This window comes from Muntiacus reevesi, chromosome 3 (genome assembly GCF_963930625.1).
Source record: "Muntiacus reevesi chromosome 3, mMunRee1.1, whole genome shotgun sequence".
NCBI classification, from domain to species: domain Eukaryota; kingdom Metazoa; phylum Chordata; class Mammalia; order Artiodactyla; family Cervidae; genus Muntiacus; species Muntiacus reevesi.
Genome location: NC_089251.1, coordinates 113433250 through 113459258, shown reverse-complemented (window position 1 = coordinate 113459258; position 26009 = coordinate 113433250). Strand labels below are relative to the sequence as shown.

General features: G+C 47.0%; 1 protein-coding gene across 2 annotated transcripts in view; it reads right to left on the bottom strand.

Annotated features, from left to right (window-relative positions):
• The window catches only part of PTPRU (protein tyrosine phosphatase receptor type U), an 88805-nt gene that overhangs the window by 37099 nt on the left and 25697 nt on the right, over nucleotides 1–26009 (bottom strand). For both annotated transcript variants that reach the window (XM_065930243.1, XM_065930242.1), the window contains exons 8-14: nucleotides 13880–14188; nucleotides 8753–8862; nucleotides 8256–8457; nucleotides 7857–7959; nucleotides 5207–5480; nucleotides 4234–4270; nucleotides 3168–3306 (exon numbers count right to left, since the gene is read on the bottom strand). In XM_065930243.1, the coding sequence (XP_065786315.1) occupies nucleotides 3168–3306; nucleotides 4234–4270; nucleotides 5207–5480; nucleotides 7857–7959; nucleotides 8256–8457; nucleotides 8753–8862; nucleotides 13880–14188 (1174 nt within the window). The remainder of the gene's footprint in view (nucleotides 1–3167; nucleotides 3307–4233; nucleotides 4271–5206; nucleotides 5481–7856; nucleotides 7960–8255; nucleotides 8458–8752; nucleotides 8863–13879; nucleotides 14189–26009) is intronic.

Sequence of the window (26009 nt, the reverse complement as noted above, 5' to 3'; positions counted from 1 at the left end):
CAGAGGAGGGGTCAAAGGCCCTGAGCTGGTCATAGTGGCCCTGAGGGCAGGGAGATGGGCTGAAGGAGTGGCTTCTGGTCTCAGCTGAACCGTCAAAACTTCAAAAGGGCCGATCCTAAGGACTCCCCCACAGTCACCAACTACATTAGTTCCCCCCTTTACTCTCTGCCTACCCCTTCACCCTGGTCTTTTCACAATTTGTAATTATGCATTTGTGCTTTTTTTAGTTAATGCCAGGCTCCCCACCCATAGCCATAAAGCACAAGAGGACAGCATCCTGGTTGCTTCTGCCCACTGCTGGATCCCCAGGGCCCCGGACCGTGCCCAGGGAATATGTATTCCCTCGACACAGATTTTATTGAACTGAGTAATCAATAAATGGAGAAAAATAACTAAAAGAACTCCACCTCTATGAGCATCCATTTTCTCCTCTAAACAAGTGAGGTTAAAAATAATCCCCTCCCCAACAGCAAGCATGCACCCAGCCCTTCCCTGCCCCCTCTGCTTGCTGGGGGCGTGGGTTCGGGAGGACCCGAGTCATCCCTAAGTCATACACAGAGGACCCGGGGGACACACAGGCAACGAGACAGAACTTCCTCTGCCCTCATGCAGTTCTCAGTCCAGCAGAGAAGAGAAACACTGAGAAAAGCCCGCGAGTGTGTGAGTGAAGTGCAGGGTGGGGTGGGCAGGGTGGGGGAGGTGCTGTAAAGGGAAGTGGGGAGAGTCTCCGGAAGCAGAACCAAAGGATCCAAACAGCCTGGGGCACCCCGGAGTTCCCAGGGGCAGGTGCATCCAGCCTCCCTCTCCAGGGGGCAGGATAAAGAAGCTGAGACCCGCTCCCAGCCACCTCCTCCCCACCCCAGGTGCCTCCTTCCTCCAATAGGGTGCACGGGTCCACGGGGCTCCCCGGGGGCTGCCCGCCCTCGGCAACCTCCTAATCTGTCCATTTCATCCACATCCCGGGTTGATCTGAACACCCCCATCCCTGCCAGAGCTGCTCTGCCCACGGCACCCGTGGTGCAGACTGAGGGAGCCCTCGGGAGCACAGTGAACCTGGAAGGCCAGGTAGGACTCGGGGCAAAGCAGCAAGGGGCTACAGAAGGGGACTGAAAGGCTTTTAGAGGATCTAAGAAGGAACAGGGCGGGGGCAGGTGGCTACGGGGAAGGGATCCTAGAGGCTTCCAGTAGCAGCTGCATGAAGTGGAGAGTTTCCCAGTGAGGGAGGCCTTGGCAGCATCTCTGAGCCATCCATCCTCTCCTGGGCCTGGCACTCTCTTTGCTGGGGTGGATGCCCTTCCTGACTTTGCTAGTCTTCCCTCAAGAGTAGATCTGGAGAGACTCAAATACCACCCGCAAGCCCCCAAATCTGACCCCTCCCTTACAGCCCTCTATCTGTGCCACTCCCCACCCCCCAGGGCCTCACCCCCTACAGGAACCTACTATGTGCCAGCCATGGTGAGGCCCTTCATATGCCCGGCTGTAAGGAGGATGAGCTTTGCAGTCAAGCCTGGGTCCAGTCAGGATCTGCTACTTAAAGTGACATGGGCGAGTCACTTAATAATAGTTTCCCAACCTGTTAAAAGGAACTTAGATCTGCTTTGTGGGTCAGGAACCACCCCCCCAGGAAGGAAAAATTCCCTGATGTTTCCCAAGTGCCGGAACAGCGCCTGATACACAGTAGGTGATCAGTAACTATGGTTCTAATGGGTGATGTGTGGAGAGCTCTTGGCACAGTGTTAATACTCATTAAATGATAGTTTAAACGATTTTGCCTCAGGAAGCTTCACAGGGAACAATCAGAGCCTGATGCCGTGAACAGACCATCCCAGCACCCCACTGCTGGCATGCCCCCACCCCGAGACTCTCAGGGAGAGTCTCACTCCTGCTGGTGCCTGGCCTCAGGCAAGGGGGGCCCTGCCCAGTTCTCCCTCATCTCCCTGGATCCTGCTTATCTGCTCCTGACAGCCCAGAGACCCAGAGCCAACCCACCCACGTGTGCTCAGCTTGGCAGCAGCAAGAGCTACAGAAGCCAGAGCCCAGGAGGGAAGAGGGTGGAGCAGGCTCTGCCTCTGGCTCCCGAGTGACCTTGGGCAGGTCTCTGCACCCTCTGGGCCTCAGCATCTCCATCCCTCAACTAAGGGGCTTGGACCACAGTGTCCTGGGGCTGCCTGGTAGGGAATGATGTGGGGCGGGGAGGGAGAGCACAGAGGTCTCAGAAGCCCACCGAGCTCCAAACCGAGACTCAGTCTTTAGTGCTCCATGTACTGGGCTCCCAGGAGGGGTTTATCTGGTGTTTTGAAGATAGGTTCTGCTGCTTTTGGAAGACGGGAGAACCACTAGGTTAGACATCCTTGAACTACAGTGGCAGCTCTCAGTTTCCAGGCTCTGAGCCTCCACAGTTCTAAACTTGGAGATTCTCAGAATCTCACATCCTGGATTTCTAAAATTCCAAAACCGTTTTAAGTTCTAGGCTCTAACTAAGATAGGTTGGGATTCACTCCGCCCACTGTGAAATGTACCCGAAAGTGCCTCCCACACAAACTCCAGGCTGGACCTTTGAGGCCTGGGAGACAGCAAGGGCAGGAAGGGAGGTCTCCTCTGAGTCATGGGCCCAGGAGGAAGCCTCAGGGATCAACAGTAACAGAGTCCAGGGCAAGCTGAGCCCAAGCGAAGATGGAGCCTGGGAAGAGCTGCTGCTCAGAGCCTTCGGTGTGAAGGGGAGTGAGCCCCATCCCCCCAATGCTCAGAGTCAACACGCCAACCCCGGGGTTGGGGCAGACGCAACGGCAGAAGATCTCGTGCACTGAGGATGCCAAGTCAGGTTACCTCCCCACCATCCCCATCAGAACAGCCCAGCAGGCACAGGCGGGTGGGGCCCACTCCCAGCACGGCTCCTTGGCAGCGGGCACTGAGCGCCCTTCCCTGGACAGGGGCACCTGGCACTGGCCAGACCTGGGCTCCAGCCAAGCCACTCCGGGGCAGCTCCATCTGCAGAGTCTCGGGCTTCCCCTCACCGGCTTGGGTTGATCCATAGGCCTGATGCCCAGGTTGGCAGCCCTCCACACGCCCTCCAGGCGGCTGCCCGACCAGCCCTCCACCTCCTCTCTGCTCACCAGGCCTCAGACAGGCCGAAGGCCCGGGTGGGCCAGGGCACTGGCCTCACTCACCCCTTTCGGATGATAATAATAATGGCCCCCAGCAGGAGGATGAGGACAGCAAGGCCCCCTGCACAGATGCCCAGGATGAGTCCCATCTCCTCCGACCTCTGGGACACCTCCAGGGGCTGTTTGCTTTCCTTGCAGGCGGCTGGGGAGAACAACACAGGACAGAGGATCAGAGGGGATGCGGGGACCACCTTCCCTCTGCTTGCAAAGGTCCAAACTCTGGGAGTTGGGGATGGACAGGGAAGCCTGGTGTGCTGCAGTCCATGGGGATCACAAAGAGTTAGACAAGACTGAGCAACTGAACTGAAGCCCCAAGGAATAAACCAGGCTGCACAAACAGGTGCACAAAAACATCTGCCCGTCATCCTCAGCACATGTCCCGCCTTTCAGTCAATCAGACCTATCTCTCACCATCCCTTTCACCTTCCGCATCCCCCAGTCAAGAGGCCTTATGTGCCCTGTACCCCTATCTGGAATAGCTTCTCATCAGAACAGCGCAGCAGGCACAGGAGGGTGGTGCCCACTGCGATGCCCTCTCTCCTGCCTCAAGTTCTCCCTATCCTTTAGTGGATGGATGGGGGATGGAGGCTGTGTGTGGGGCCTTCAGATCCAGCCCCCCGCCCTCCTAGGAGGCAACAAGGGGAGAGAATTATGTATCAAGGGCTCAGTTAGGGCATCTCAGGACTGGGAACCACCCACATTCCCCATCTGGGAGCAGCGTCAATCCCGACACTACAGGGTCCATGCTGTCCCCCTTCTCCTTCCCACAGGAAAGGGGGCAGATACAGACTCCAGGACCAGGGTCCAGAAGCCACCACCCCATTCCCGACCCCAATGGCTCACCCTCTGCCATGGTGGTGTGAGGGTGTGTGTCCCTACTGCCCAGGCTGGGAGAAGGAGTCCTGGAGATGGGGCACATAGGGCCCAAGAAGGGAAATGTTTCCTGGCCCCCCCAGTCTGCCAGACCTCCCTCCTCTGCCCCCACAGGCCTGAGTGCCCAGCGCCCACCGCCCCAGAGCCCAGCAAGTAAGAAACCCGCGGCTGAAGGACTGAATCCAGGGGGACTTACCCTTCCGGGCGAGGCGGATGCAATTCAGCCGGGTCTCCTGGAGGCACAGATGGGGCGGGTCTCAGCACCAGTGTAGCCAGGACCTGACCCTCCCCAGAGGCAACCTTAGACAGGCTGTCTTGGCCCTGGTCAGGGCGTTTCTGGTGTGAACTGTAACTAAACACACCCCACCAGCAGAAGGGTGGAGGGGGAACTAGGGACGGAGGGGCCAAGAAGGGGAGGAGCCTACAAATAGGGCGATGCCTTAGGAAAGTGGAATAAGATGGGTGGAAACAGGGAGAAAAAAAAACAGCACAAGGAGCCGGTAAAGGGGAGGTGCTCAGAAATGAGGGTAGAGCTTAGGTCCAGGGGTCCGCTTGCCCAGGGGGCACCCTGGAAAGGAGGGATCCGAGGAGGGAGGAGCCTGGAGAAGGGCGGGACTTCAGGGAGGAGGCGGGTCCTAGGCTTCAAGGTCAGGTGAAGGCGAGAAGCGGAGAGGGACACCCTCTAGAGGAGCCTGAGATGGAAGACCAGGGCCTCAGGAGGCGGCAGGGACCAGACTGGGAGCTTGGATAGCAATGAATCTGGGAAAAGCCCGCCAGGGTCCTCCATCATCTCTGGGATTCTCCAGGCAGGAATACTGGAGTGGGTTGCCATGCCCTTCTCCAGGGGGTCTCCCTGACCCAGGAGATCAAACTAAGGTCTGCTGCATCGCAGGCAAATCTTTTACTATCCACCAGGGAAGAAGCCCCCAGGAAAGGGTTAGTTCTGGAGAGAAGGTGTCTGGGGTTAGGAGGGCGGGGCTCAGATGGGTGGGCGGAGGTGGACAGGGCTACAGAAGGCCTCCTTCTCCTGGGTGGGGAAGGAGGTGGGGAATACGGCTGGTGGGAGGCGAAGGGTGGAGGGGTGGAGGATGGGGCATTGTCTCCAGCCTCTGCAGCAGCCTGCTCCCTCACCCGGACTGCCCCCACCACGACCGCGGCCGGCCCCTCACCCCCTTCAGGTGGCTTGCTGCCTGGAAGTAGATGAGATAGGCCTTCCTGGGCTCAAGCGGTGGGTTCCAGAAGCCGCGGTAGGTCTGGTTGTCACCCACGGTGAAGGGCATGGCCTCAGGCAGACTGCTGGCCGCCAGCTCGGCCCCGAAGTAGTGCACCAGGCCCCGGGCCAGCGCCGCATCGAAGGTCAGCGGCACCGGGAAGCAGTCCTGGCCGCCAGGCTCCCGCCGGAGTCTCCGCGGCCGCTCCTCCTCCACAATCACCTGGTACACACTGGGCATGGGGAGGGGACAGCACAGGGGTCACGGTGGCCAGAGGACAGGGAGAGCCATCTGGTGACTAAGGGCGTGGGCTTTGGGGTCAGGCCCAGGACAGCACTCATCTCAGCTGGGCAAGTCACTTTTGCTCCCTGGGCCTCAGTTTTCTCCTCTGTAAAATGGGAGTGATTACAGGCCGGCTCCATAAGATAGAGGTGAGGAAAGAGCAGCCAGTGCCTGGCAGCTGTTATTACTGTAACTAAGGCTGAAAGTACGCGGGCCCTGCTCAAGCCAACCAAGCCCTGAAGCTGCACCCTGATTCCCAGAGCTTGGGAACCTCAAGCCCCTGGCTCCAGTCAGGTTCCCAACTGCTCCCTCTAGGCCTCAGTAAATTCAAGTAAGACACAATGCATTCATTCACCCAGAAAGTTTTTACTGAGCTCAGACATGAGTCCTGTGCTGGGCATTTGGGGCTCTGGGCTTCCTGGAACTGGCCTCCAGCGGGGGAGCCAGTCACTGAGCAGGCAAACGAGGTCACACTAAACCTACATCTTGAACACCCTCCCAACCCGGAGGCAGCCCTGGGTCTGCAACTCTGAGCCATCTCCCAGGCCTGATGGCTGATTTGTGTTCCCTGGTCTCTGTCTCCTGATCCCATCTTGTGTATTTCTATTTATTTTCATCACTATACTGAATGGCCTTGTGCTGTGAGCTCCTCCAAATCCTCCGTGGAACAAAGCCAAGAGTAAACAAATGAATGCTGACAAATTTAAATCTTTCCACTCCCAGCCTCGGTCACGTCTTGGCGTGTGACACCCCATGCTGACAATGACAGCCTGCACTCTGGGAAAGTAGAAATGCCTTTTCCTTGCTCTCCAGCTGTTTCTTTTGAGCTCCCAAGTTAGGAGGGAATCACCCCAGCACCCTAGGATTTAGGCCAGACAGGTTCATCCCATCATTACCCAGCCCAGGCCCCTCTCAACCTCCATTTCCCAGGCCAAGGCCAGGCCTCCCCTGACCCCAAGTCCCACCGGGACATGCTAATAATCACGAACCATGAGCAAAGCACATCTTGATCTGGGACAATCCCCAAAAGGCACAAAGGAAAGGGAGGCTCAGAGAGGTGAAGGGACATGTCCAAGGTCACACAGTCATCAGGCCTCTCCACCTCACATCATCCAACCCTCGCCCCAACCCAGGCTTGCCTGAGTTGCTGACCAGGCCTGCTCAAAGGATCCCCCAAGGGGAGAAGGAAAGGAGAAGGTGCTGGGTTTCCCAACTCTTCCCAATTCAGAGGCACCAGGGTCCTGAGCCTCCTGCAAAATGCCAAATTCCCCTGAGCTGTGCAGACTTCTTCCTGCAGCTCCCCTTAGGGTTCAGGAATCAGCCCAAATCAGACTGTGCAATAGCAAATATAGGGAGGCAAAGCAGGAGGAAAAAGTGAAAGCGGGGAGGAGTGAAGAAGTGAGGGAGTGTCAAGAGCACCTGGGAAACCCCCTGCCTTCTTGGGGGGTCTCAGGAGGACCCTCTCATGGCCAAATGCAGGCTGTCACCCTCTCCCAGTGCCTAAGCCTTTATGGGAAGGAGAGGGTGGACCAGAGGGCCAGGGAGGCTCCGTGACTTCAAGGAAAGGTACAGGCTGTACAGACAGACCAGGCTTTCAAATCCCAGCGCTATCGCTTACCAGCCATGTGGCCTCGGGGGCACGTTATTCAGGCTCTCTGAGCCTGCTTCCTGATGCGGAAAATAAGGGTGCTGTTACCCACTCCACTGGCTGTCATGAGGATCAAATGACTCATGCAGGTAAAGTCCCTAAGATGACGTCTGGCCGACAGAAAGTGTGTCAACACCTTGCACAAACACTCACATACACACACATCACACCCACATCACACACACACACACACACCATCTTATCTCCAGCACCTTCTCCCCAACAGAAACAGTCACTGCAGTATCAGCTTTTTCTGCAAAGAAGTAGGGAAGCCAAGCTCTTTGCCACTCCGGAGAGATGACCCCATGTGGCCAGATGTCCTAGCCTTCCAGAAAGCTCATCCCTGTGTCTCCCTTGACAGGAACCCCCAAGGGAAAAGCTGGGGAGAAATAAGGCCCCAAGGTGTCAAGAGGTAGGCCCCCTGGAGAGGTCCGAACAATCTCCTGTTCAAGATCTCATGACAGTCACCATCAGACAGCCCACGGCCTCACAGGGGAGTGAATGCAGGCCTGCCGCCTGCCGAGGATCACAGAACGTCCTCCTCCCGACACTCTGAACCCTGAGCGGGAGGCTGAGGGAAGACGAGGGTGAGCGGGCCTGGGTGGGGGCTCTGGGTCAGAGGACGGGCCTCTCCTTCACCGCCCTGACCTCCCGCCCCTGCGTCACACGCGTGCCCACCTGATGGGCGCCCCGCGGCCCTGCGCCGGCCTCAGGAGCACGGTGATGGTGTTCTCAGACTCGCCCAGCGGCGACGGCATGTCAGCATAATCAAAGCTGGGCGCTGCGGGAGGGGACAAGGACATAAGCCCGGAGCCTGGCCGCTGCACCAGGAAGGCCAGGCCTCCAGGCTCCTTGACCTCTGCCCTCAGACCGCTTCCCCTTCAGCCTCTGCCTCCAGCCCTCGGATTCCACTGACCATCGCCAGAACCCTCTGAGTTAATCCTCCCTGACTCACCCTCTAAATGAACATTTATCTCAGCGGGAGTCCTCCATCGCCACCCCCAGGAAGCCCCACCTCTGTGCCCAGGGGACTCTGGGCCTCCCCACAGGGGCCAGGCTAGGTCAGGCAGGGCGCACCTGAGATGTTGGTGGTGATCTCGGTGAGCGCCGCTTGGCCAAAGCCTTTGCCCGTGCGGGCCCGCACCGAGAACAGGTAGGTGGTGCCCGGGTGCAGGTTGGAGAAGACGTGGTAGGTCTCGTTGCGGAGCTTGGAGATGGTACGCCGTGGGCCCGGCACGTTCACCGCCGGGTCTGACGACTCAACACTCTGGTAGCTGATCTAGGGGCAGAATGGGCAAGCGGGCAGGCTCAGGGATGGGGAAGTAGCCTCCCACCCATCATGGTTCAGGCGAGCCAGGGAAACGGTTGGGTAAAGGGGGAGGCTTGGGAGGACCGTGGGTGCCCCTTAGTTCAGGCCTCTGGGCACCTCTGCCTTCTGCCTTCAGGTCCCCCATCACCCACAGGGAATGGACCCCAGCCACAGTTGAAGGAACTCCAGTGATCACCTCTGTTCTCCCACCCCACACACTTCCCTCTCCCACCAGGGGCCCACCTCCCAGCAGGGGCCCACCCACCTCATACTGAGTGATGAGGCCATTGGGCTCCTGGGGCTCCTCCCACTTGAGGAAGATCATGTCCTCCAGCGGAGTGAAGGTCAGGGACTCAGCCGCGATCCCGCCAGGCACTGCGAAGGAGAGGCCACACGGGCCGGGAAAAGCAAGCTTTGGAACCAGATACCTGGGTTCAGGTTCCAGCCTTGCCATTTCATAGCTGGGACGCTTGGACCACTCAGCCTCTCTGAGCCTTGGCTTCTTCATCTGTGAAATGGGGATGATAACAACACCTCCTCCACCGGAATTAAATGATGTGATGTACATAAAGTCCCAAGGCAAATACCTATCAGCACTCTCATATGGTTCGGCCTACGTCTGAGCACTCAAAAAGGGCAGCTGGCATTTTCATCACTGTGCAGGAGGTATTTCGCAGAGAAGAATGAATGCTCCTATTTTGTTCCAGCTGAGTGGTTTTCAGAAAATATAGACATTTGCCAGAAAAATGAAAACAATCGCCTTACAGTGGCAGGATTATGGGTGGAGATGTTTTCTTGTCTGAAAATTACTAATTACACAAACAATATGTTCAATGTAGAAAATCAAAATAAGCATAAAGAAAATTAATGGTACCAACAGTTCCATCACCCAGAGATAAACACTGTCAACATTTCAGCAGAAGCCCTTTCAGATACGGTTTTGTTTTGTTTTTGTTTTAAGGTATCACCTTCACAGCTGGCTCAAGGAATTTCCTCTAGGAAGAGAATGGCCTTCTTTGCTTGGGAAAACACTTTGATAAACCTTTGTGGGGAAGCTGAACTTCTAAGATAGAGGAAAGCGGAAACCAAGATAACAGCTCAAGTGCCTTGTGTTAAAATGAAGTTAACCAGGCAATTCCACTATTTACCCACCAAAATGTTAAAAGGAAAAAGACAATTCCAAGTGTTGGTGAGGATGAAAAGCAACTGAAATTTTCACACACTGCTAGTGGGAGTGTAATTTGACACAACCACCTGGGAAAACTGGATATATCTCATTATGAGCACAAGCCCTAGCCGTTCCACTCCTAGGCATAAATCCATCAAAAATGTGTAGATCTACCAAAAAAAAAAAAGAATCTACAAGAATTTTATTTGCAGCACAATTTAAAATAGTTGCTGCCACTAAGTTGCTTCAGTCATGTCCGACCCTGTGTGACCCCACAGACAGCAGCCCGCCAGGCTCCTCTGTCCCTGGGATTCTCCAGGCAAGAACACTGGAGTGGGTTGACTTTTCCTTCTCCAATGTAAAATAGTTGAAAGCAACCCAAATGCCTAACAATAGTAAATAGGATGAATAAATATTCACATAATGGATTATTCAGCAATGAGAATAAATTCTCTAGAACTGTACACACAACTTGGCTGAATCTCTCAAGCATAAAGCTGAGACAGAGAAGCCAGTCATAAAAAGAATATACACTGATCCAGGAGAAGGAAATGGCAACCCACTCCAGTATACTTGCCTGGGAAATCCCATGGACAGAGGAGCCTGGTTAAAAAAAAAAAAAAAAAAAGAATATACACTGATCCAGAAAAGGTAAAACCACCACTACAGACCTATCGGAAGGACTAAACTCCCAATGCTGACAACGCCTCCTACTGGAGAGAATTCTGAGCCCCTGGAGCGCTCTGATGTTGCTGTTGTTCGGTCACTCAGCCGTGTCTGACTCTGCGACCCCATGGACTGCAGCACGCCAGGCTTCCCTGTCTTTCACAGATGGGGGTGCAAATGTATGGCCACTTTGGAAATCAGTTTGGCAATCTCTTGTCAAGTTCAACATACACTTACACACAACATTCCCACTCAAAGGTATTTTCCCAAGTAAACAAAAACTTAGTCCATTTGAACCAGCATGCCAATGTTCATAGCAGCTTCATTTGTTTTTTTGTTTTTTGAATGTATAATGTTTTAATTTAGTCTGGGTAGAACCACAAGGGTTGAGACGTGAACATATCATGGTTTAGGTTATTATATACAACAGGTGTCCTGAAAACAGGGGTAGTTTTATCCTCCAAGTTACAGAGTTTCTAAAACGGCTTTCTTTTTATTTAATTAACTTTTATTGGAGTATAGTTGCTTTACAATGTTGTATTAGTTTGTACTGTATAGCAAAGTGAATCATCTATATGTATTAAAAAAAAAGAATATACACTATATGATTCCACTGATATAATGTTCAAAACCAAGCAGAAATTAGCCTATGGCATTACAGGTCAGGATAACGATTACCTTTGGGAGCTGTGAGTGGGAGGGTGCATAAAAGGGACTTCCAGGATGCTGGCAATGCTTTTTCTTGATCTGGGTGTGGGTTATCCTGATGGGCGCAGTCTAGGAGAATGCCAAGTTGAGCTGACCACTTAAGCACACTCCCCGTATTATACTAATACTTAAGTGAAAAGTATAAAATATTAAATAATTAATATTAAAGAGAGGCAGGAGAAGAGGGACCGAGAAAAAAGAAAGAAAAACAAGGAGCCAAATGAGGCCTGACCAGGGTTGGGGGTGAAGCAGCCTCAACAACGTACCTTGCAGAAGGAAAGGGGAAAGGTCAACAGATTTTAAGAATGGAGCAGTCTGAGAGTCAACATGAGATTACTTGAGAAGGGTAGCAACACATGCTACCCCCAAATATGTCACTTGGAATAAGGATTATTTTGAGTTGAACTGAGAAGGCAATACAGGAGCATACACAAGTAAAAATTCTCTGCCCTCTCCCATTTGCCTAAAAGTAGGACATAAATTTGCACAGGTGCCCCCCTCCCCTCTCTACCAGGTAGGACAGAAGCTAATCACTGAGAAACCTCTGGACCCTTATCAGCCCACCTAACAAACTTTACCAGCCACCATTAGTTTCCCCATACATTTCATTTCCCCTAATTTGCTGCCCCTAGAAGTTTGAAGTCCTTTTCCTTTGTCTTGTCACTTTTCTAAAAATTCATTGTTCTTTGGTTAAGATGCTATATAAACCCAAGCTCTTACCACCCCTTTGAGTTACTCATCACTGAGTGCTCCCTATTATGTGCAAAGCACGTGTTCATAAACTCCTGTTTCCTATAATGGAAAACCATCTGAATATATATATATGTGTGTACATATATATTCACATATACATTATATAATCTTTGGAAGGATTAATAAAATTTATTTTATTATATATAATAAACTGAATCCCTTTGCTTATGTCTAAAACTAACACAATATTGCAAATTAACCATACTTCAATTTTTAAGAATATATAACAAAAAACAAATCGAATTTATAACAACAATTTTTTAAATATTTTTATCTTATTTTTATCTTGTTAATCTATCTTTGCTCAATCAGCTTACAGGATCCCAGCCAATGAATCTCAGATAGGTAGGAGAAAAAAGTTAAGTTTCTCCCCCCACCGACATTTACAATGATTTAGGGTAAACCCCTCCAGACTTCATTCCCACCCCAAGCAAATCTTCATCAGTGCAGGGCATAGGGCATACACACTTCCTCAGGTGAGTGGGATTTTCTGGAAATTGAGGAAGGAGTTGTCTGCTGTGCAGACAGAAAACTGTACGTGTGAGGAAACAAACAAAAAGACTATTAACCAAGGAGCTTAGGGGTACCTGGGGATTTACAGCAATCTGGAGGAAGGCTTTGGACCTGCGCTGAGATTAGAATGTAGCTGTTAAGAAAAACAGCTCTCAAACAGACGGCCAGGTTTGAAACCCAGCTCTGCTACCCATCCACTAGCGATGTGACCTCAAAATGGGAATGGTAAGAGTAAACAACCAGATAGGGTTGTTGTGAGGTGCATGGGCATTGATATATAAAAAGCGTTCTGAAATTAATGAATGTTAGCTTGATGTAAGTGGAACAGTACACTCAACAATGACAGAATGCACATTTTTTCAAGTAGATGTGGAACATTTACTAAAATTTAACCACGTATCACTGGTGGCTCAGCTAGTAAAGATTCCACCTGCAATGCAGTAGACCTGGGTTTGATGCCCGAGTTGGGAAGCTCCCCTGGAGAAGGGAATGACTACCCACTCCACTATTCTGGGCTGGAGAATTCCATGGACTGTATAATCCATGGGGTCACAAAGAGTCGGACTGAAAGAATTTTACTCACTCACAACCATATATCAGGCCATAAAGCATGGATCAAATTGCAAAAGACCAAAATTAGAGTATGTACTCTGACTACAGTGTAAGCTAGAAATCAATAACAAAAAGATAATTAGAGAAGTCCCAGTCAGAAATCAAACAATGTAATTCTAAATAACTCTTGGGTCAAAGAATGAATCATAACAGAAATCAGAAAATACTTTAAACTGAATGATACTGAAGATAGGATATATCAAAACTTGTGGGATAAGCCTAAAGCAGGGCTGAGCGAAATTTATAACTTTAAATGCATATATTAGAAATGAAGAAAGGCTCAAAATCAATGATCTAACAAGCTTCCATATCAAAAAACTAAAAGAACAGCTGGTCAAATGCAAAGAAAGCATTTTTTTAAAAGAAATAGAACAGAAGTAAGTATACAATAAGTATATATACAGAAGTAAGTATACAATAAAAAAAATAATAAACTAGGCCAATAGTTGGCTTTTTGGAAAGATTAATAAAATTTATGTACCCTTACCAAGAACGAACATGAGAAAAAAAGAGAAGACACAAATTACCAATATCAGGCATGAAAAAGGGGATGGCACAATAGATCCTTCAGACATTCAATAAATATAACAAGAGAATATTACAGCCAACTTTATGTCAAGATATTGACAATTTAAGTGAAATGATCAAATCCCTTAAAAAGGCAGTTCACCAAAACTGATAAAAAGACTAGAAAGTCTGAATATTCCAATATCGATTTTGAAAATTAAAATTGTTATTAAAAACCCTGCCACAATGAAAACTCCAGGCTGAAATGATTTCCCTGGTAAATGTTCCCAAACATTTTAAGGAACAATTATACCAATTTTACCCAAAGTCTTCCAAGGAACAGACATTAGTATCATTACTCCGTTGTCATACAGTCGGTTTAATCCTAAGCAAAAAATATGCTATAGCAATTTCAGCCTCAGACACGTGGCGTCTGTGGGCACCAGGGATCAGGAGGCCTCTTACCGTCCTCGTCTGTCTGGAAGGTGACTTCCTTGCCCTCTTTGCGCCCCTCGGGATTAGTGAGGACGAGTCGCACATGGACATTCCGGTAGGGCAGTAGGTTCTTGATGGTGTAGCGGCTGGCACCCCGCTCCATCTTCACACACTCCCGGACGGTCTGGTTGTGGCTGCTGCCCAGGGTGTAGTGATAGCAGAGTGACACGGTGTAGGTGTGGCAGCGGGTCACGTTGTAGCCCAGCGGTTCCCACTGCAGGGTCAGCTGGCGGGCCTGGATCTCAGCAAAGGCCAGGCCTTTGGGGGCCCTCATGGGCTCTGGGGAACCCGAAGAGAAGAGGTAGAAGAAGTGGGAGGAGAAGCAGGATGAGAGAGAAAACATCAGGCAGCTGACTAGTATCAATCCTCAATTGCCCCCAAGAGTCCAAGAGACCCCTTAGTGCAGCAAAAAGGGAATAAAGTGTGTGTTTTGGAGTCAGGCAGGCCCACATCTGAATCCGAGCTCTGTACTTGCAGCTGGCAACCACTGGCTAAGTCACTTTATCTCTCTGAGCCTTAGTTTCCACATCTGCAAAATGGGATAATAGGCTCGATCTCATAGGATGGCTGTGAGGTTTAAGGTAAAACATGCAAAGCATGTGTAGCAATGGCTAACACACAGTGTGAAAGTGGCTCAGTCGTATCCGACTCTTTGTGACCCATGGACTGTACAGTCCATGGAATTCTCCAGGCCAGAATACTGGAGAGGGTAGCCTTTCCTTTCTCCAGGGGATCTTCCTGACCCAGGGATAGAACCGGGGTCTCCTGTATGGCAGGCGGATTCTTTACCAACTGAGCTACCAGGGAAGCCCCAATACACAGTAGGCCATCGAAATTATTAGCTATAATTTTTTTAATAATATAGTTCACTTCCTATTCCAAATTCCTCCTGAAGGAAGTCAAGACAGTCTGAATCAACCAACTGCTGTATTTTTCTTCATTCTCTGTTAATTCCAAACTTGTTCTAAAACAGCTTACAGTAATATGTACAATATAATAATACGAGAAGTCAGGATAATGGGGGAAATGAGAGCCAAATAGCTAAATAATTCCAGAGAATGTTACGAAAATAGAAATGCATGCCATTAGGTCCCACTTGGAGCTATAAATATAAGGTTCAAATTAGGTGATGAGTTCCCTGGCTGCCAAAGCATAAAGGGAAATACAATCTGTTCTATAAAGATGATGATGATGATGGCTGTAAACATTTATTGGGGGCTTTGTACGTGCCAAGCATTGCTCTAGAGGCTTTAAAACGCTTGATCTCATTTAATCCTCTCTGTGATCTAATAGGAAGCTGCCATCATTAGCCTTGTTATCCAAATGTAGAAATGGAGGCACACAGGAGAGATTAAGTAAACTTGCTGACAGTCACACAGACAGTAAGTAGTGAAGCTGGAATCCAAACCTGGACAGGTCAGCTTCAGAATCCACACTTTTAATCACCACTACTCTGCTTCCCCGTGAGGAATTCACTGTCCAAAAACTAAAAATAAATAAAAATAAACCAGGGAACTTTCTTGATGGTCCAGTGGCTAAGACTCTGTATTCCCAATGCAGGTAATCGGGTTAGATCTCTGGTCAGGGGACCAGAACCTCAATGCTGTTACAAAGATCAAAGATCCCACGTGGTGCAACTAAGACCCAGCACAGTCAAATAAATAAAATATTTTTAAAAATAAATAATAAATGAATAAAAGTTCAGTTCAGTTGCTCAGTCATGTCCGACTCTTTGCGATCCCATGGACTGCAGCACACCAGGCCTCCCTGTCCATCACCAACTCCCAGAGCTTACTCAAACTTGTGTGCATTGGGTCAGTGATGCCATCCAACCATCTCATCCTCTGTCGTCCCCTTCTCCTCCAGCCCTCAATCTTTCCCAGCATCAGGGTCTTTTCAAATGAGTCAGTTTTTTGCATCAGGTGGCCAAACTATTTGAGTTTCAGCTTCAACATCAGTCCTTCCAATGAATATTCAGGACTGATTTCCCTTAGGATGGACTGGTTGGATCTCCTTGCAGTCCAAGGGACTCTCAACAGCCTTCTCCAAATGAATAAAAAGGATACCTTTTTAAAATTAATTAACCACACCAATGCCTCTGGAGAGGCAGCTACCCAACATAAGGCAAGTGCATATTACTGTGCTTCACAGCCTCTTGAGGATTCCATAGGACCAGAATGTTATCCCCATTTTATAAGTAAAGAAATCAAGGCTTCTTTACTCAGGGGCTCAGGCCCCAGTCCTGCATCTTCTCTGAGCAGCTGTGCAATCCTAAGTAAATCTCTGGACCTCAATTTCCTCATCTATAACATGATGGAAGAAGCCATGATTACTAATGATCCTCTTCTGTTTTGCCCCCTGACTGTGCAGTTTCTGTGACACCTGCCAAGTGTCCCCAGTTAGAGGATATCAGGACACACCTTAATGAACAGGAAAGAAAGTCCTACTGCTTGGCCTCTTAAGATGATTAAGTATTATCATTTTCATATGATTAATTTGCTCAGGATGCTCTTTACAAAGACAATGCAAAGAGAAATATCAGGCTGCTCTTCACTTGCGAGTGGATGGGTAGGTGCAGAACTTTAGACGCTGGACAGCACAGTGCAACTTTCCTTCCTTCCCTGGACCAGAGGGGAGTGGCCGTCTCCACTCATACATCAGAATGCCACAAAGGGATATCAGTACCTGAGAGTAAGCTTACCTCTTGACTTTCTATAGAGAGCCTGGCTCTCTTATCCCCACAACAAGGCCGACCCAATCCTCACCCGACAAAAACGTTAAAAGACTGGTTCCCTGCTCACTGCACCCTGAGGGCTGCTGACTGCAAGTCCACTTACCGCACTTGTCCTTTCTCTGCTGTTCCTGGACCATGGAGATTTTCCTATAATGTTTTTCTATATGGTTTTGTTTTAACCCATCGTTCTTATCTGTTTAGAAAGGAATGGGTGAATTTGGTTGTGTACTAATTCTGCAATCACTCCACCACCTTGTTCAGAGGGCTTTGCTTCCTGAGACTTTCTGGCTCTGGTCCTGGCTGCCCGATGTGTCCTGTCCCAAGGTTTCTATGTCTGTGTCTGTGTCGATGTCTACCAAAGCCAAGTACCATGGGTTTATTTGCACTAGTGAGAGGATCTCGGTTCCCTGCAGCTCTGCTCACCTCATCCCCACCCCCGGGAACACCTGCTCCACATCCTTTACCATCCTTCCAGGTTTGGTGGAAACACACCGCTTCCTTCACCTTCCTGCAGTGTTCAGACAAGGACACGAACCATCAACTGCAAACTGGTGACACAGGCTGGGTTGGGACTATGACAAACGAGACGGTAAGTATCTCATCCAAAAGGAGCAGCTGCCACTCAGTTCCAGGCTGTGTTGCCAGATCTTCCCATTTATGAAGCCAGAAATTCCAATTTTTTGTGTGAAATCTCTGGATTTTTAAATATTGGCAACCTACTCAGGTTTCTTTCAAACCATTTTGCCAGGGGACCTCCCTAGCATTCCAATGGTTAAGACTCCATACTTCCAATGCAGGGGGTGCAGGTTTGATCCTTGGTCAGGGAACTAAGATTCCTCATGGCCAAAAGAAAAAAGGAAAAAAAAAAAACAGTTTTCAGGGCACAAAATGGTAGCCTCTAACTTGAAGAATGAAACTTTCACCCTCATGCTTAAATATCTCATTCTCCAACAGCTATGTTAGACCCCTCCCCCCTTGCTAGACAGAGGGGTCTCTGAAAAGGAAGCGCGTTTTTCTTTCTCTCCCCACCCCGAACAAATTTGGGCAGATCCAGAGGCTCAAATAGTTTGTTGACTACAGGCTGATATGTTGATTGAGGGGTGTGAATTCATGAGTCTCTCTGTGTTTCCAAAAACCATCTGGCACCCAGACACTCGCTCTTCAGCTGCCAGCACACACTGGCAAAATAGAACCTGGGGGCCTCAAAGCCCCAGCCCTCTGAATTCCACACGGCTGTAGGCCACTCGGAGGTCAAAGGTCTAAATGCACATTTTTTTTTTTTAAACAAGAAAGCTAACAGTTAACATCTGTTAAATTGGCCCCCAATGCGTTGATTTTAATGATGCTAAGGAGCACTCAATAACCCTGCTTGAGAAAGGGGCTTTGGAGTGGGGTTGGGTACTACAGAGTTCAAATCCTATCTCCACGTCTCATTAGTTCTGTGACTTCAGGCAAGTGATTTAACTCCCCTTAAACATCAAGTTCTTTGACTAAAATATGGAGATATAATAACACCTACTTTGAAGAGCAGTGTGAGAGTTACATGAGATGGTGTGAGTCTAACTCATAGGAATGAATTAATATGTACACACTAATGGTGAGATGTGGTGACTGCAGCCACGAAAATAAAAGATGCTTGCTCCTTGGAAGAAAAACCATGACAAACCTACACAGTGTATTAAAAAGCATACACTTTTGCTTTTTTTTTGTCACTTTGCTGACAAAAGTCCATATAGTCAGAGCTATGGTTTTCCCAGTAGTCATGTATGGATGTGAGAGTTGGACAATAAAGAAGGCTGAATGCCAAAGAATTGATGCTTTTGAATTGTGGTGCTAGAGAAGACTCTTGAGGTCCCTTGGACAGCAAGGAGATCAAACCAGTCAATCCTAAAGGAAATCAATTCTGAATATTCATTGGAAGGACTGATGCTGAAGCTGAAGCTCCAATACTTTGGCTAAACCTGATGCAAAGAGGCGACTCATGGGAAAAGACCCTGATGCTGGGAAAGAGTGAGGGCAGGAGAAGAGGGTGGCAGAGGATGAGATGGTTGGATGGGCATCATCAACTCAATGGACATGAGTTTGAACAAACTCTGAGAGATAGTAGAGGACAGAGAAGCCTGGAATGCTGCAGTCCATGGGGTCGCAGAGTCACACATGACTTAGCGACTAAATAACAAGGGTAAGATATACCCTTATATATAGCAGCACCCTTTATAGCAGCAGTATAAATTAGTACAACCATTTTTTTTTAAAGCAATATACGTCAAAGCCCTTCCTTAAATCACCTCTGACTACTTACATGAAAGAAATAATTCAAGGGGGGAATATAGCATGATCAGCACTGAGTTTTTCGATACAGTATTATTCACAATAATAAAAATCTAGAGACAAACAGCTCAGCCATATGGAGACACTCAGTGGACTCCTACAGCCAATAAACACAATTATAAACAACATAACACAAGTAACAACACCAAGAAAAGGAAGTAGAGTACAAAACGCTTTCCACATCCCAATGACAAGGGTGTGAAATGTGTACTGTAGGCATATGGGCAGAGATTTGCAGGAGGCAGGAAAACTAAAACAGCTGTTGGGCTCGGATGGTGAGATTTAGAGTGATTTCTTTTAAATGTCTTCTACTGGTGTTATATTATTGTTTTTACAGTAAATAATACTGTGGGAGGGGAGTTTCATGGAGCCCAAAGAGATGACAACACAGCTGGCCAACAGCAAAACAACTATGGGTCAAGACGCCTAAGCAAAGAGGGGTGTTGATGCAAACGAAGAGAAACATGTGATTAAGAGGAGCAGGCTGAGTTGTTTGGATCCTATCTGCCTGGTCCCTGCTGATTTACACAGCTTCCGTCCCAGCCAGGCCATGTAAAGTGTTTAGCAGTGCCTGGGACAGAGTGGGTACTCAGCCCACGATGGCAGCTATGCAGCTGTTACTGGTAGTAAGGTGGTGGTGGTGGTGGTTTCCAACATGAGACTGGAAGTCAGGACTTTCAGACCTGGGTTCTGACTCTGCTATGGACTCGCTGTGCTGATTTGAGCCAGTGACCAAATCTCGAAATTTCACTTTTCTCATCTGTAAAACGGGAATGATCAACAGCCATCACCATGAAGCTTGGGTTCTTAACTTACTGTATGGTCACAGGCAAGTGCCTCCCCATCTCTGGGCTTCCATCCCCTCATCTGTACACGAACAGGAGTGAAAGAGAGACTTACTGTGGACCCCACGCTCTGATTTCTTTCATACCAAGTACCTGACCAGAATTGACTTTGAAGAGTTAAAAACACCATAACAATAATAGTTGTCATTCACTGAGTGTTCACTGTGTGTTAGGCACTAGGCTTCACAGGCATTTAATACATTTCCATGCAATCACCTGCATTTAATCCAAAACTAAAGGGCTGCACAATCCAGGCTTCACTGCTCCTCTCCTTTCCATCTACACTTATTCCCTAAAATCTAAGGACTAAATCAGGGGTTCTCAACCTTGGCATTACTGACATTTCAGACTAGATAATTTTTTGTTGAAGAGGCTGTTTATACACCATAGGACATTTATTACCTTCTCTGGCTTCCTCTATCCCTAAGATGCCATTAGCACCCCACCCCCAGTTGTGACAACCAGACACTGCAGATGACTCCTAGGAGACAAAATCATCCTGACTAAGAACCACCAGCATAAAAGATCTCATCCAGTTTCATGGCTTTAAATATCATCTACACCATGTCTATAGTGACGACTTTCAAATTTATATCTGCAGCCCAAACCTCTTCCCTAAACCCCACACTCGTAAATCCATCCGCCTGATGGATATCTCCACTTGAACGTCTAATAGGCATCTCAAAGTCAACATTTCCAACACAGAACTCCTGATCTATGGCACCCCGTCACACCTGCTCCTTCCGCAGTCTGCTCCCTTGCAGTAAATGATAACTCCATTCTTTTGGCTGCTCAAGCAAAACACCTTGGAGCCATCCTTGACTTCTATTTCCCTCTCTCACTGCATATCCAATCCATCAACAAATGCAGCTAGTTCTACCTTCAGAACAAACCCAGAATCTAACCACTTTTCACCACCGCCACCACTTCCTCCCAGCTCCCAGCCTCCACCATCTCCCAGCTGACTTGTTGCAGTAGCCTCCTCACTGGTCTCTCCTCTGATCCCTTTGCCCTCCTAAAATCTGTTGTCCACAAAAGGACAAAAGTGATCCTTGTAAATATAGGAGGTGATGTCACTCCTGCTCTCCAAACCTGCAATGGCCCCTTAGCCCACCCAGAGTAAAATGGCTCTGGGTCCCATATCCCCAGTACGACTTTGACCTCCTCTCCTGCCAGCTCCCCTCAGTCACTAGACCACAGTTATACTGGTCTCCTTGCTCCTCCTCACAAATGCCAGGCATGCTGCAGAACTTGCTGCTATTAGGTCGGCCTAGAACTCCCCTTCTCCCAGCAATTCCTCCAGCTTCCTGTGTGTGGCTTTGTCCCTTACCTCCTTCAGGTCTCTGCTCAAATGTCACCTTCTAGGTAAAACAGTCCCTGAGCCTTTTTGAAATAACAGTTCTCCAAACCTCACACCCCATCCCCCTTCCTGCTTTACTCTTCATAACCCTGATCATCAACTGACAATCTACATATTTCACTTGTTTACTACTTCCTCCTGCCAGAAAGACAAAGAAATGCAAGAAGACAAAATGACTGTCTGAGGAGGACTTACAAATAGCTGCAAAAAGAAGGGAAGTGAAAGGCAAAGGAGAAAGGAAAAAATGTATAACCAACTGAATGCAGAGTTCCAAAGAATAGCAAGGAGAGATAAGATCAGTGATCAATGCAAGGAAATAGAGGGAAACAATAGAATGGGAAAGACTAGAGATCTCTTCAAGAAAATTAAGAGATACCAAGGGAATATTTCATGCAAAGATGGGCACAATAAAGGAGAGAAACAGTAAGGACCTAACAGAAGCAGAAGAGATAAAGAGGTGGCAAGAATACACAGAAGAACTGTACAATAAAGGTCTTGGTGTGGATAATCACAAAGGTGGGGTCACTCACCTAGACCCAGACATCCTGGAGCGTGAAGTCAAGTGGGTCTTAGGAAGCATTACTATGAACAAAGCTTAGTGGAGATGATAGAATTCCAGTAGAGCTACTCAAAATCTGAAAAGATGATACTGTTAAAGTGCTGCACTCAATATGCCAGCAAATTTGGAAAACTCAACAGTGGCCACAGGACTGGAAAAGGTCAGTTTTCATTCCAATCCCAAAGAAAGGCAATGCCAAAGAATGTTTAAAGTACCTCACAAGTGCACTCATTTCACATGTTAGCAAGGTAATGCTCAAAATCATCCACACTAGCTCTCAGTATGAAATGGAATTTCCAGATGTACAAGTTGGACTTCTAAAAGGCAGAGGAACCAGAGATCAAACTGCCAACTTCCACTGGATCATAGAAAAAGCAAGAGAATTCCAGAAAAACATCTGCTTCATTGACTATGCTAAAGCCTTTGACTATATAAATCACAACAAACTGTGGAAAATTCTTATAAAGATGGAAATACCAGACCACTTTACCTGCTCTGAGAAACCTATATGCAGGTCAAGAAGAAACAGTTAGAACTGGACATGGAAAAAGAGGCTGGTTCCAAATTGGGAAAGAAGTACGTCACGGCTGTATATTGTCACCCTGCTTATTTAACTTATATGCAGAGTACATCATGTGAAATGTCAGGCTGGATGAATCACAAGCTGGAAACAAGATTGCCAGGAGAAATATCAACAACCTCAGATATGCAGATGACATCACCCTAATTTAAGAAAGTGAGGAGGAACTAAAGAGCCTCTTGATGAAAGTGAAAGAGGAAAGTGAAAAAGCTGGCTTAAAACTCAACATTCAAAAACCTAAGATCATGGCATCCAGTCCCATCACTTTGTGGCAAATAGATGGGGGAAACATGGAAACAGTGACAAACTTTATTTTCCTGGGCTCCAAAATCACTGAGGACGGTGACTGCAGTCATGAAATTCAAAGATGCTTGCTCCTTGGAAGAAAAGTTATGACAAACCTAGACAGCATATTAAAAAGAAGAGACATCACTTTGCCGACAAAGGTCCATATAGTCAAGGCTATGGTTTTTCCAGTAGTCATGTATGGATGTGAGAGTTGGACCATAAAGAAGGCTGAGCACTGAAGAATTGATGCCTTCCAACTGCAGTGTTGGAGAAGACTCTTGAGAGTCCCTTGGACTACAAGGAGATCCAACCAGTCCATCCTAAAGGAAATCAACCCTGAATATTCACTTGAAGGACTGATGCTAAAGCTGAAGCTCCAATACTTTGGCCACCTGATGCCAAGAACCTATTCATTGGAAAAGACCCTGATGCTGGGAAAGACTGAAGGCAGGAGGAGAAGGGGGCAACAGAGAATGAGATGGTTGGATGGCATCATCAACTCAATGGACATGAGTTTGAGCAAACTTTGGGAGACAGTGAAAGACAGGGAAGCCTGGTGTGCTGCAGTCCATAGGGTCACAAAGAGTCAGACACGACATAGTGCCTGAACAACGACTACCCGCCAGAATGTGAGTTCCATGCAGTTCCGGCATGAGGAACTCATACACTAGTGGCCTTTGTCTGTCTTGGTCACAGTCTTACATCCCTAGCAACTAAACAGTACCTGACATATAATAGGCACTCAATAAACATGTGTTGAATGAATCTTCACATTTACCCTGTAAACATTATTATTATCCCCCTTTTATAAGACAACGGGACTAAAGTTTGGAGAGGTTAATCTGACACAGATCCCTCAGCTAGAAAGTAATCTCCCCTAGAATACTCTTACCCACCACCCAAGCATCTCTCCAGGTGTGGCATTAAACTGTATTTTAGATGGTTCTCAGATCAGCTCTTAAAAACACACGAATATTCATTGACAAAAAAATAAACCTCAACCAAATTCTGTAGCTTATCTAAAAATTAACTCAAAATGGATCATGGACTTATTTGCAAAACTATAACACTTCTATTTTAAAAAAAAGAATCAGAGAAAATCTTCGGAATCTAGGGTAATGCAAGGAGTTCTTAAATTTGACACTAAAAGCATAGTTCATAAAAGGAAGCTTTGATAAACTGGCCCTCATAAAAATTAAAAATGATTGCTCCGTGAAAGTCCAGGTGAAGGGGAGAAAAAAGACAAGCTAAAAGCTAGGGGGAAATATTTACAAACTATATACCCAAAAAAGGACTAGTATCTAGAATGTGTAAAGAATTCTCAAAGCTCAACTATAAAAGATGAATAATCCAATTAGAAAATGGGCAAAGACATGAATAATTCATGAAGAGGATATACAGATGGCAAACAGCACAAGAAAAGATGTTCAACATCACTAGGCACTGAAAGTGAAAGTCGCTCAGTCATGTCCGACTCTTTGCAACCCCATGGACTACATAGTCCATGGAATTCTCTAGGCCAGAATACTGGAGTGGGTAGCCTTTCCGTTCTCCAGGGGATCTTCCCAACCCAGGGATCAAACCCAGGTCTCCCGCATTGCAGGCAGACTCTTTACCAGCTGAGCCACAAGGGAAGCCCATTAATGTCACTAGGCATTAAAGAAAGGCAAATTAAGACCAGGATGGGATATTACTACACACCTCTCAGAATGACTAAAAATTTTAAAAATAATAATGACAACACCAAATGCTGGCAAGGATGTAGAAAACTGGATCACTCATATATTGCTGATGAGAATGTAAAACAATACAACTGACTTTGGCAGTTTTCAATAAAACTGCAGTAAGTATGCAATTACCATATGATCCATCATTTGTATCCTTAGTTAGGCATTTAGCCCAGAAAAAAATGAAAAATTATGTTCATTCAAAAACTTATACATGAATGTTCATGGCAGCTTTACTTGTAACAGCTAAAAACTGGGACCAGTTCAGGTGTCATTCAACAGATGAATGGTTAAACAAACTCTGGTATAGCCACATCATGGGATATTACTCAGCATTAAAAAGGAATGAACTATTGATATATACAACTTGGATGAATCCCCAGGGAACTACACTGACCAAAAGAGTCAATCTCACTGCCAAGACAATTCAACAGGAAAAGAATAGTCTTTTTCATAAATGGTGCTGGGACAACTGAACATCCACAAGCAAAAGAATGAGATTGGACTCCTACCTCACACCAAATCCAAAAATTAACTCAAAGTGGGTAAAGGACCTAAATATAGGAGTTAAAACTATAAAACTCTTAGGAAAAAAAAAAGTAAATCTTCCTAACTTTGGATTAGGCAAAGGTTTTCTAGATGTGACATCAAAAGTACAAATAACAAAAGAAAAAGTAGATAAATTTAACTTCATTAAAATTAAAAACCTTTGTGCTTCAAAGGACACCATCAAGAAAGTTAAAAGACAACACACAGAATGGAAGAAAATATTTGCAAATATATCTGATAAGGGTCTAGTATCTGGAATATATAAAGAAATTTTACAACTCAATAATTAAAAGATAAAAACCCAATTTAAAAATGAGTAAAGGATCTGAATAGACATTTACACAGAGAAGACATACAAATGGCCAATAAGAACATGAAAATTGTTCAATATTATTATTATTATAGTACTTTTATTATTATTAATTATCAGTTAATTATTATCAATAATAATAATAATTATTATTATTAACCATCAGAGACGTGCTAAACCACAATGAGACACCACTTCATATCCACCAGGAGGGATATAATCAGATGACAGATAATAATAAGTGTTAGTGAATATGTAGAGAAACTGGAACCCCCATACACAACTGATGAGAATGTAAAGTGGAATGGCTGCTTTGGAAAGCAATCCAGCAGTTTTCTAAATGGTTAAACATAACTACCATATGATATGTATATGATATACATTCAGGAGAAATTAAAACATATGTCCATACAAAAATCTCTACATTAATACTCATAGCAATACCATTCATAATAACCAAAAAGTATAAACAATGCAAATGCCTTCCAACTGATAAATGTATAAGTAAATTATGGTATGTCTGCACAATAGAATATTATTCAACAATAAAAAGTACTAAAGCATGCCACAACATGGATAAACCTTGAAAAAGTGTGCTACAAGAAAAAAGCCAGTCACAAAAGACTACATATCATATGATTCCATTATATACGAAATGTCCAGAGAAGCAAACCTATAGAGACAAAAAGTAAATTAGTGGTTGTCTAGGGCTGGAAGTATTAAGGGGAGATGAGGGGAGGGGTGGACTGCTAAAGGATACAAGGTTTCCTTTGGGGGAGGGGGAAATGGTCTAAAATTTATCCTGGTGATGGTTGCA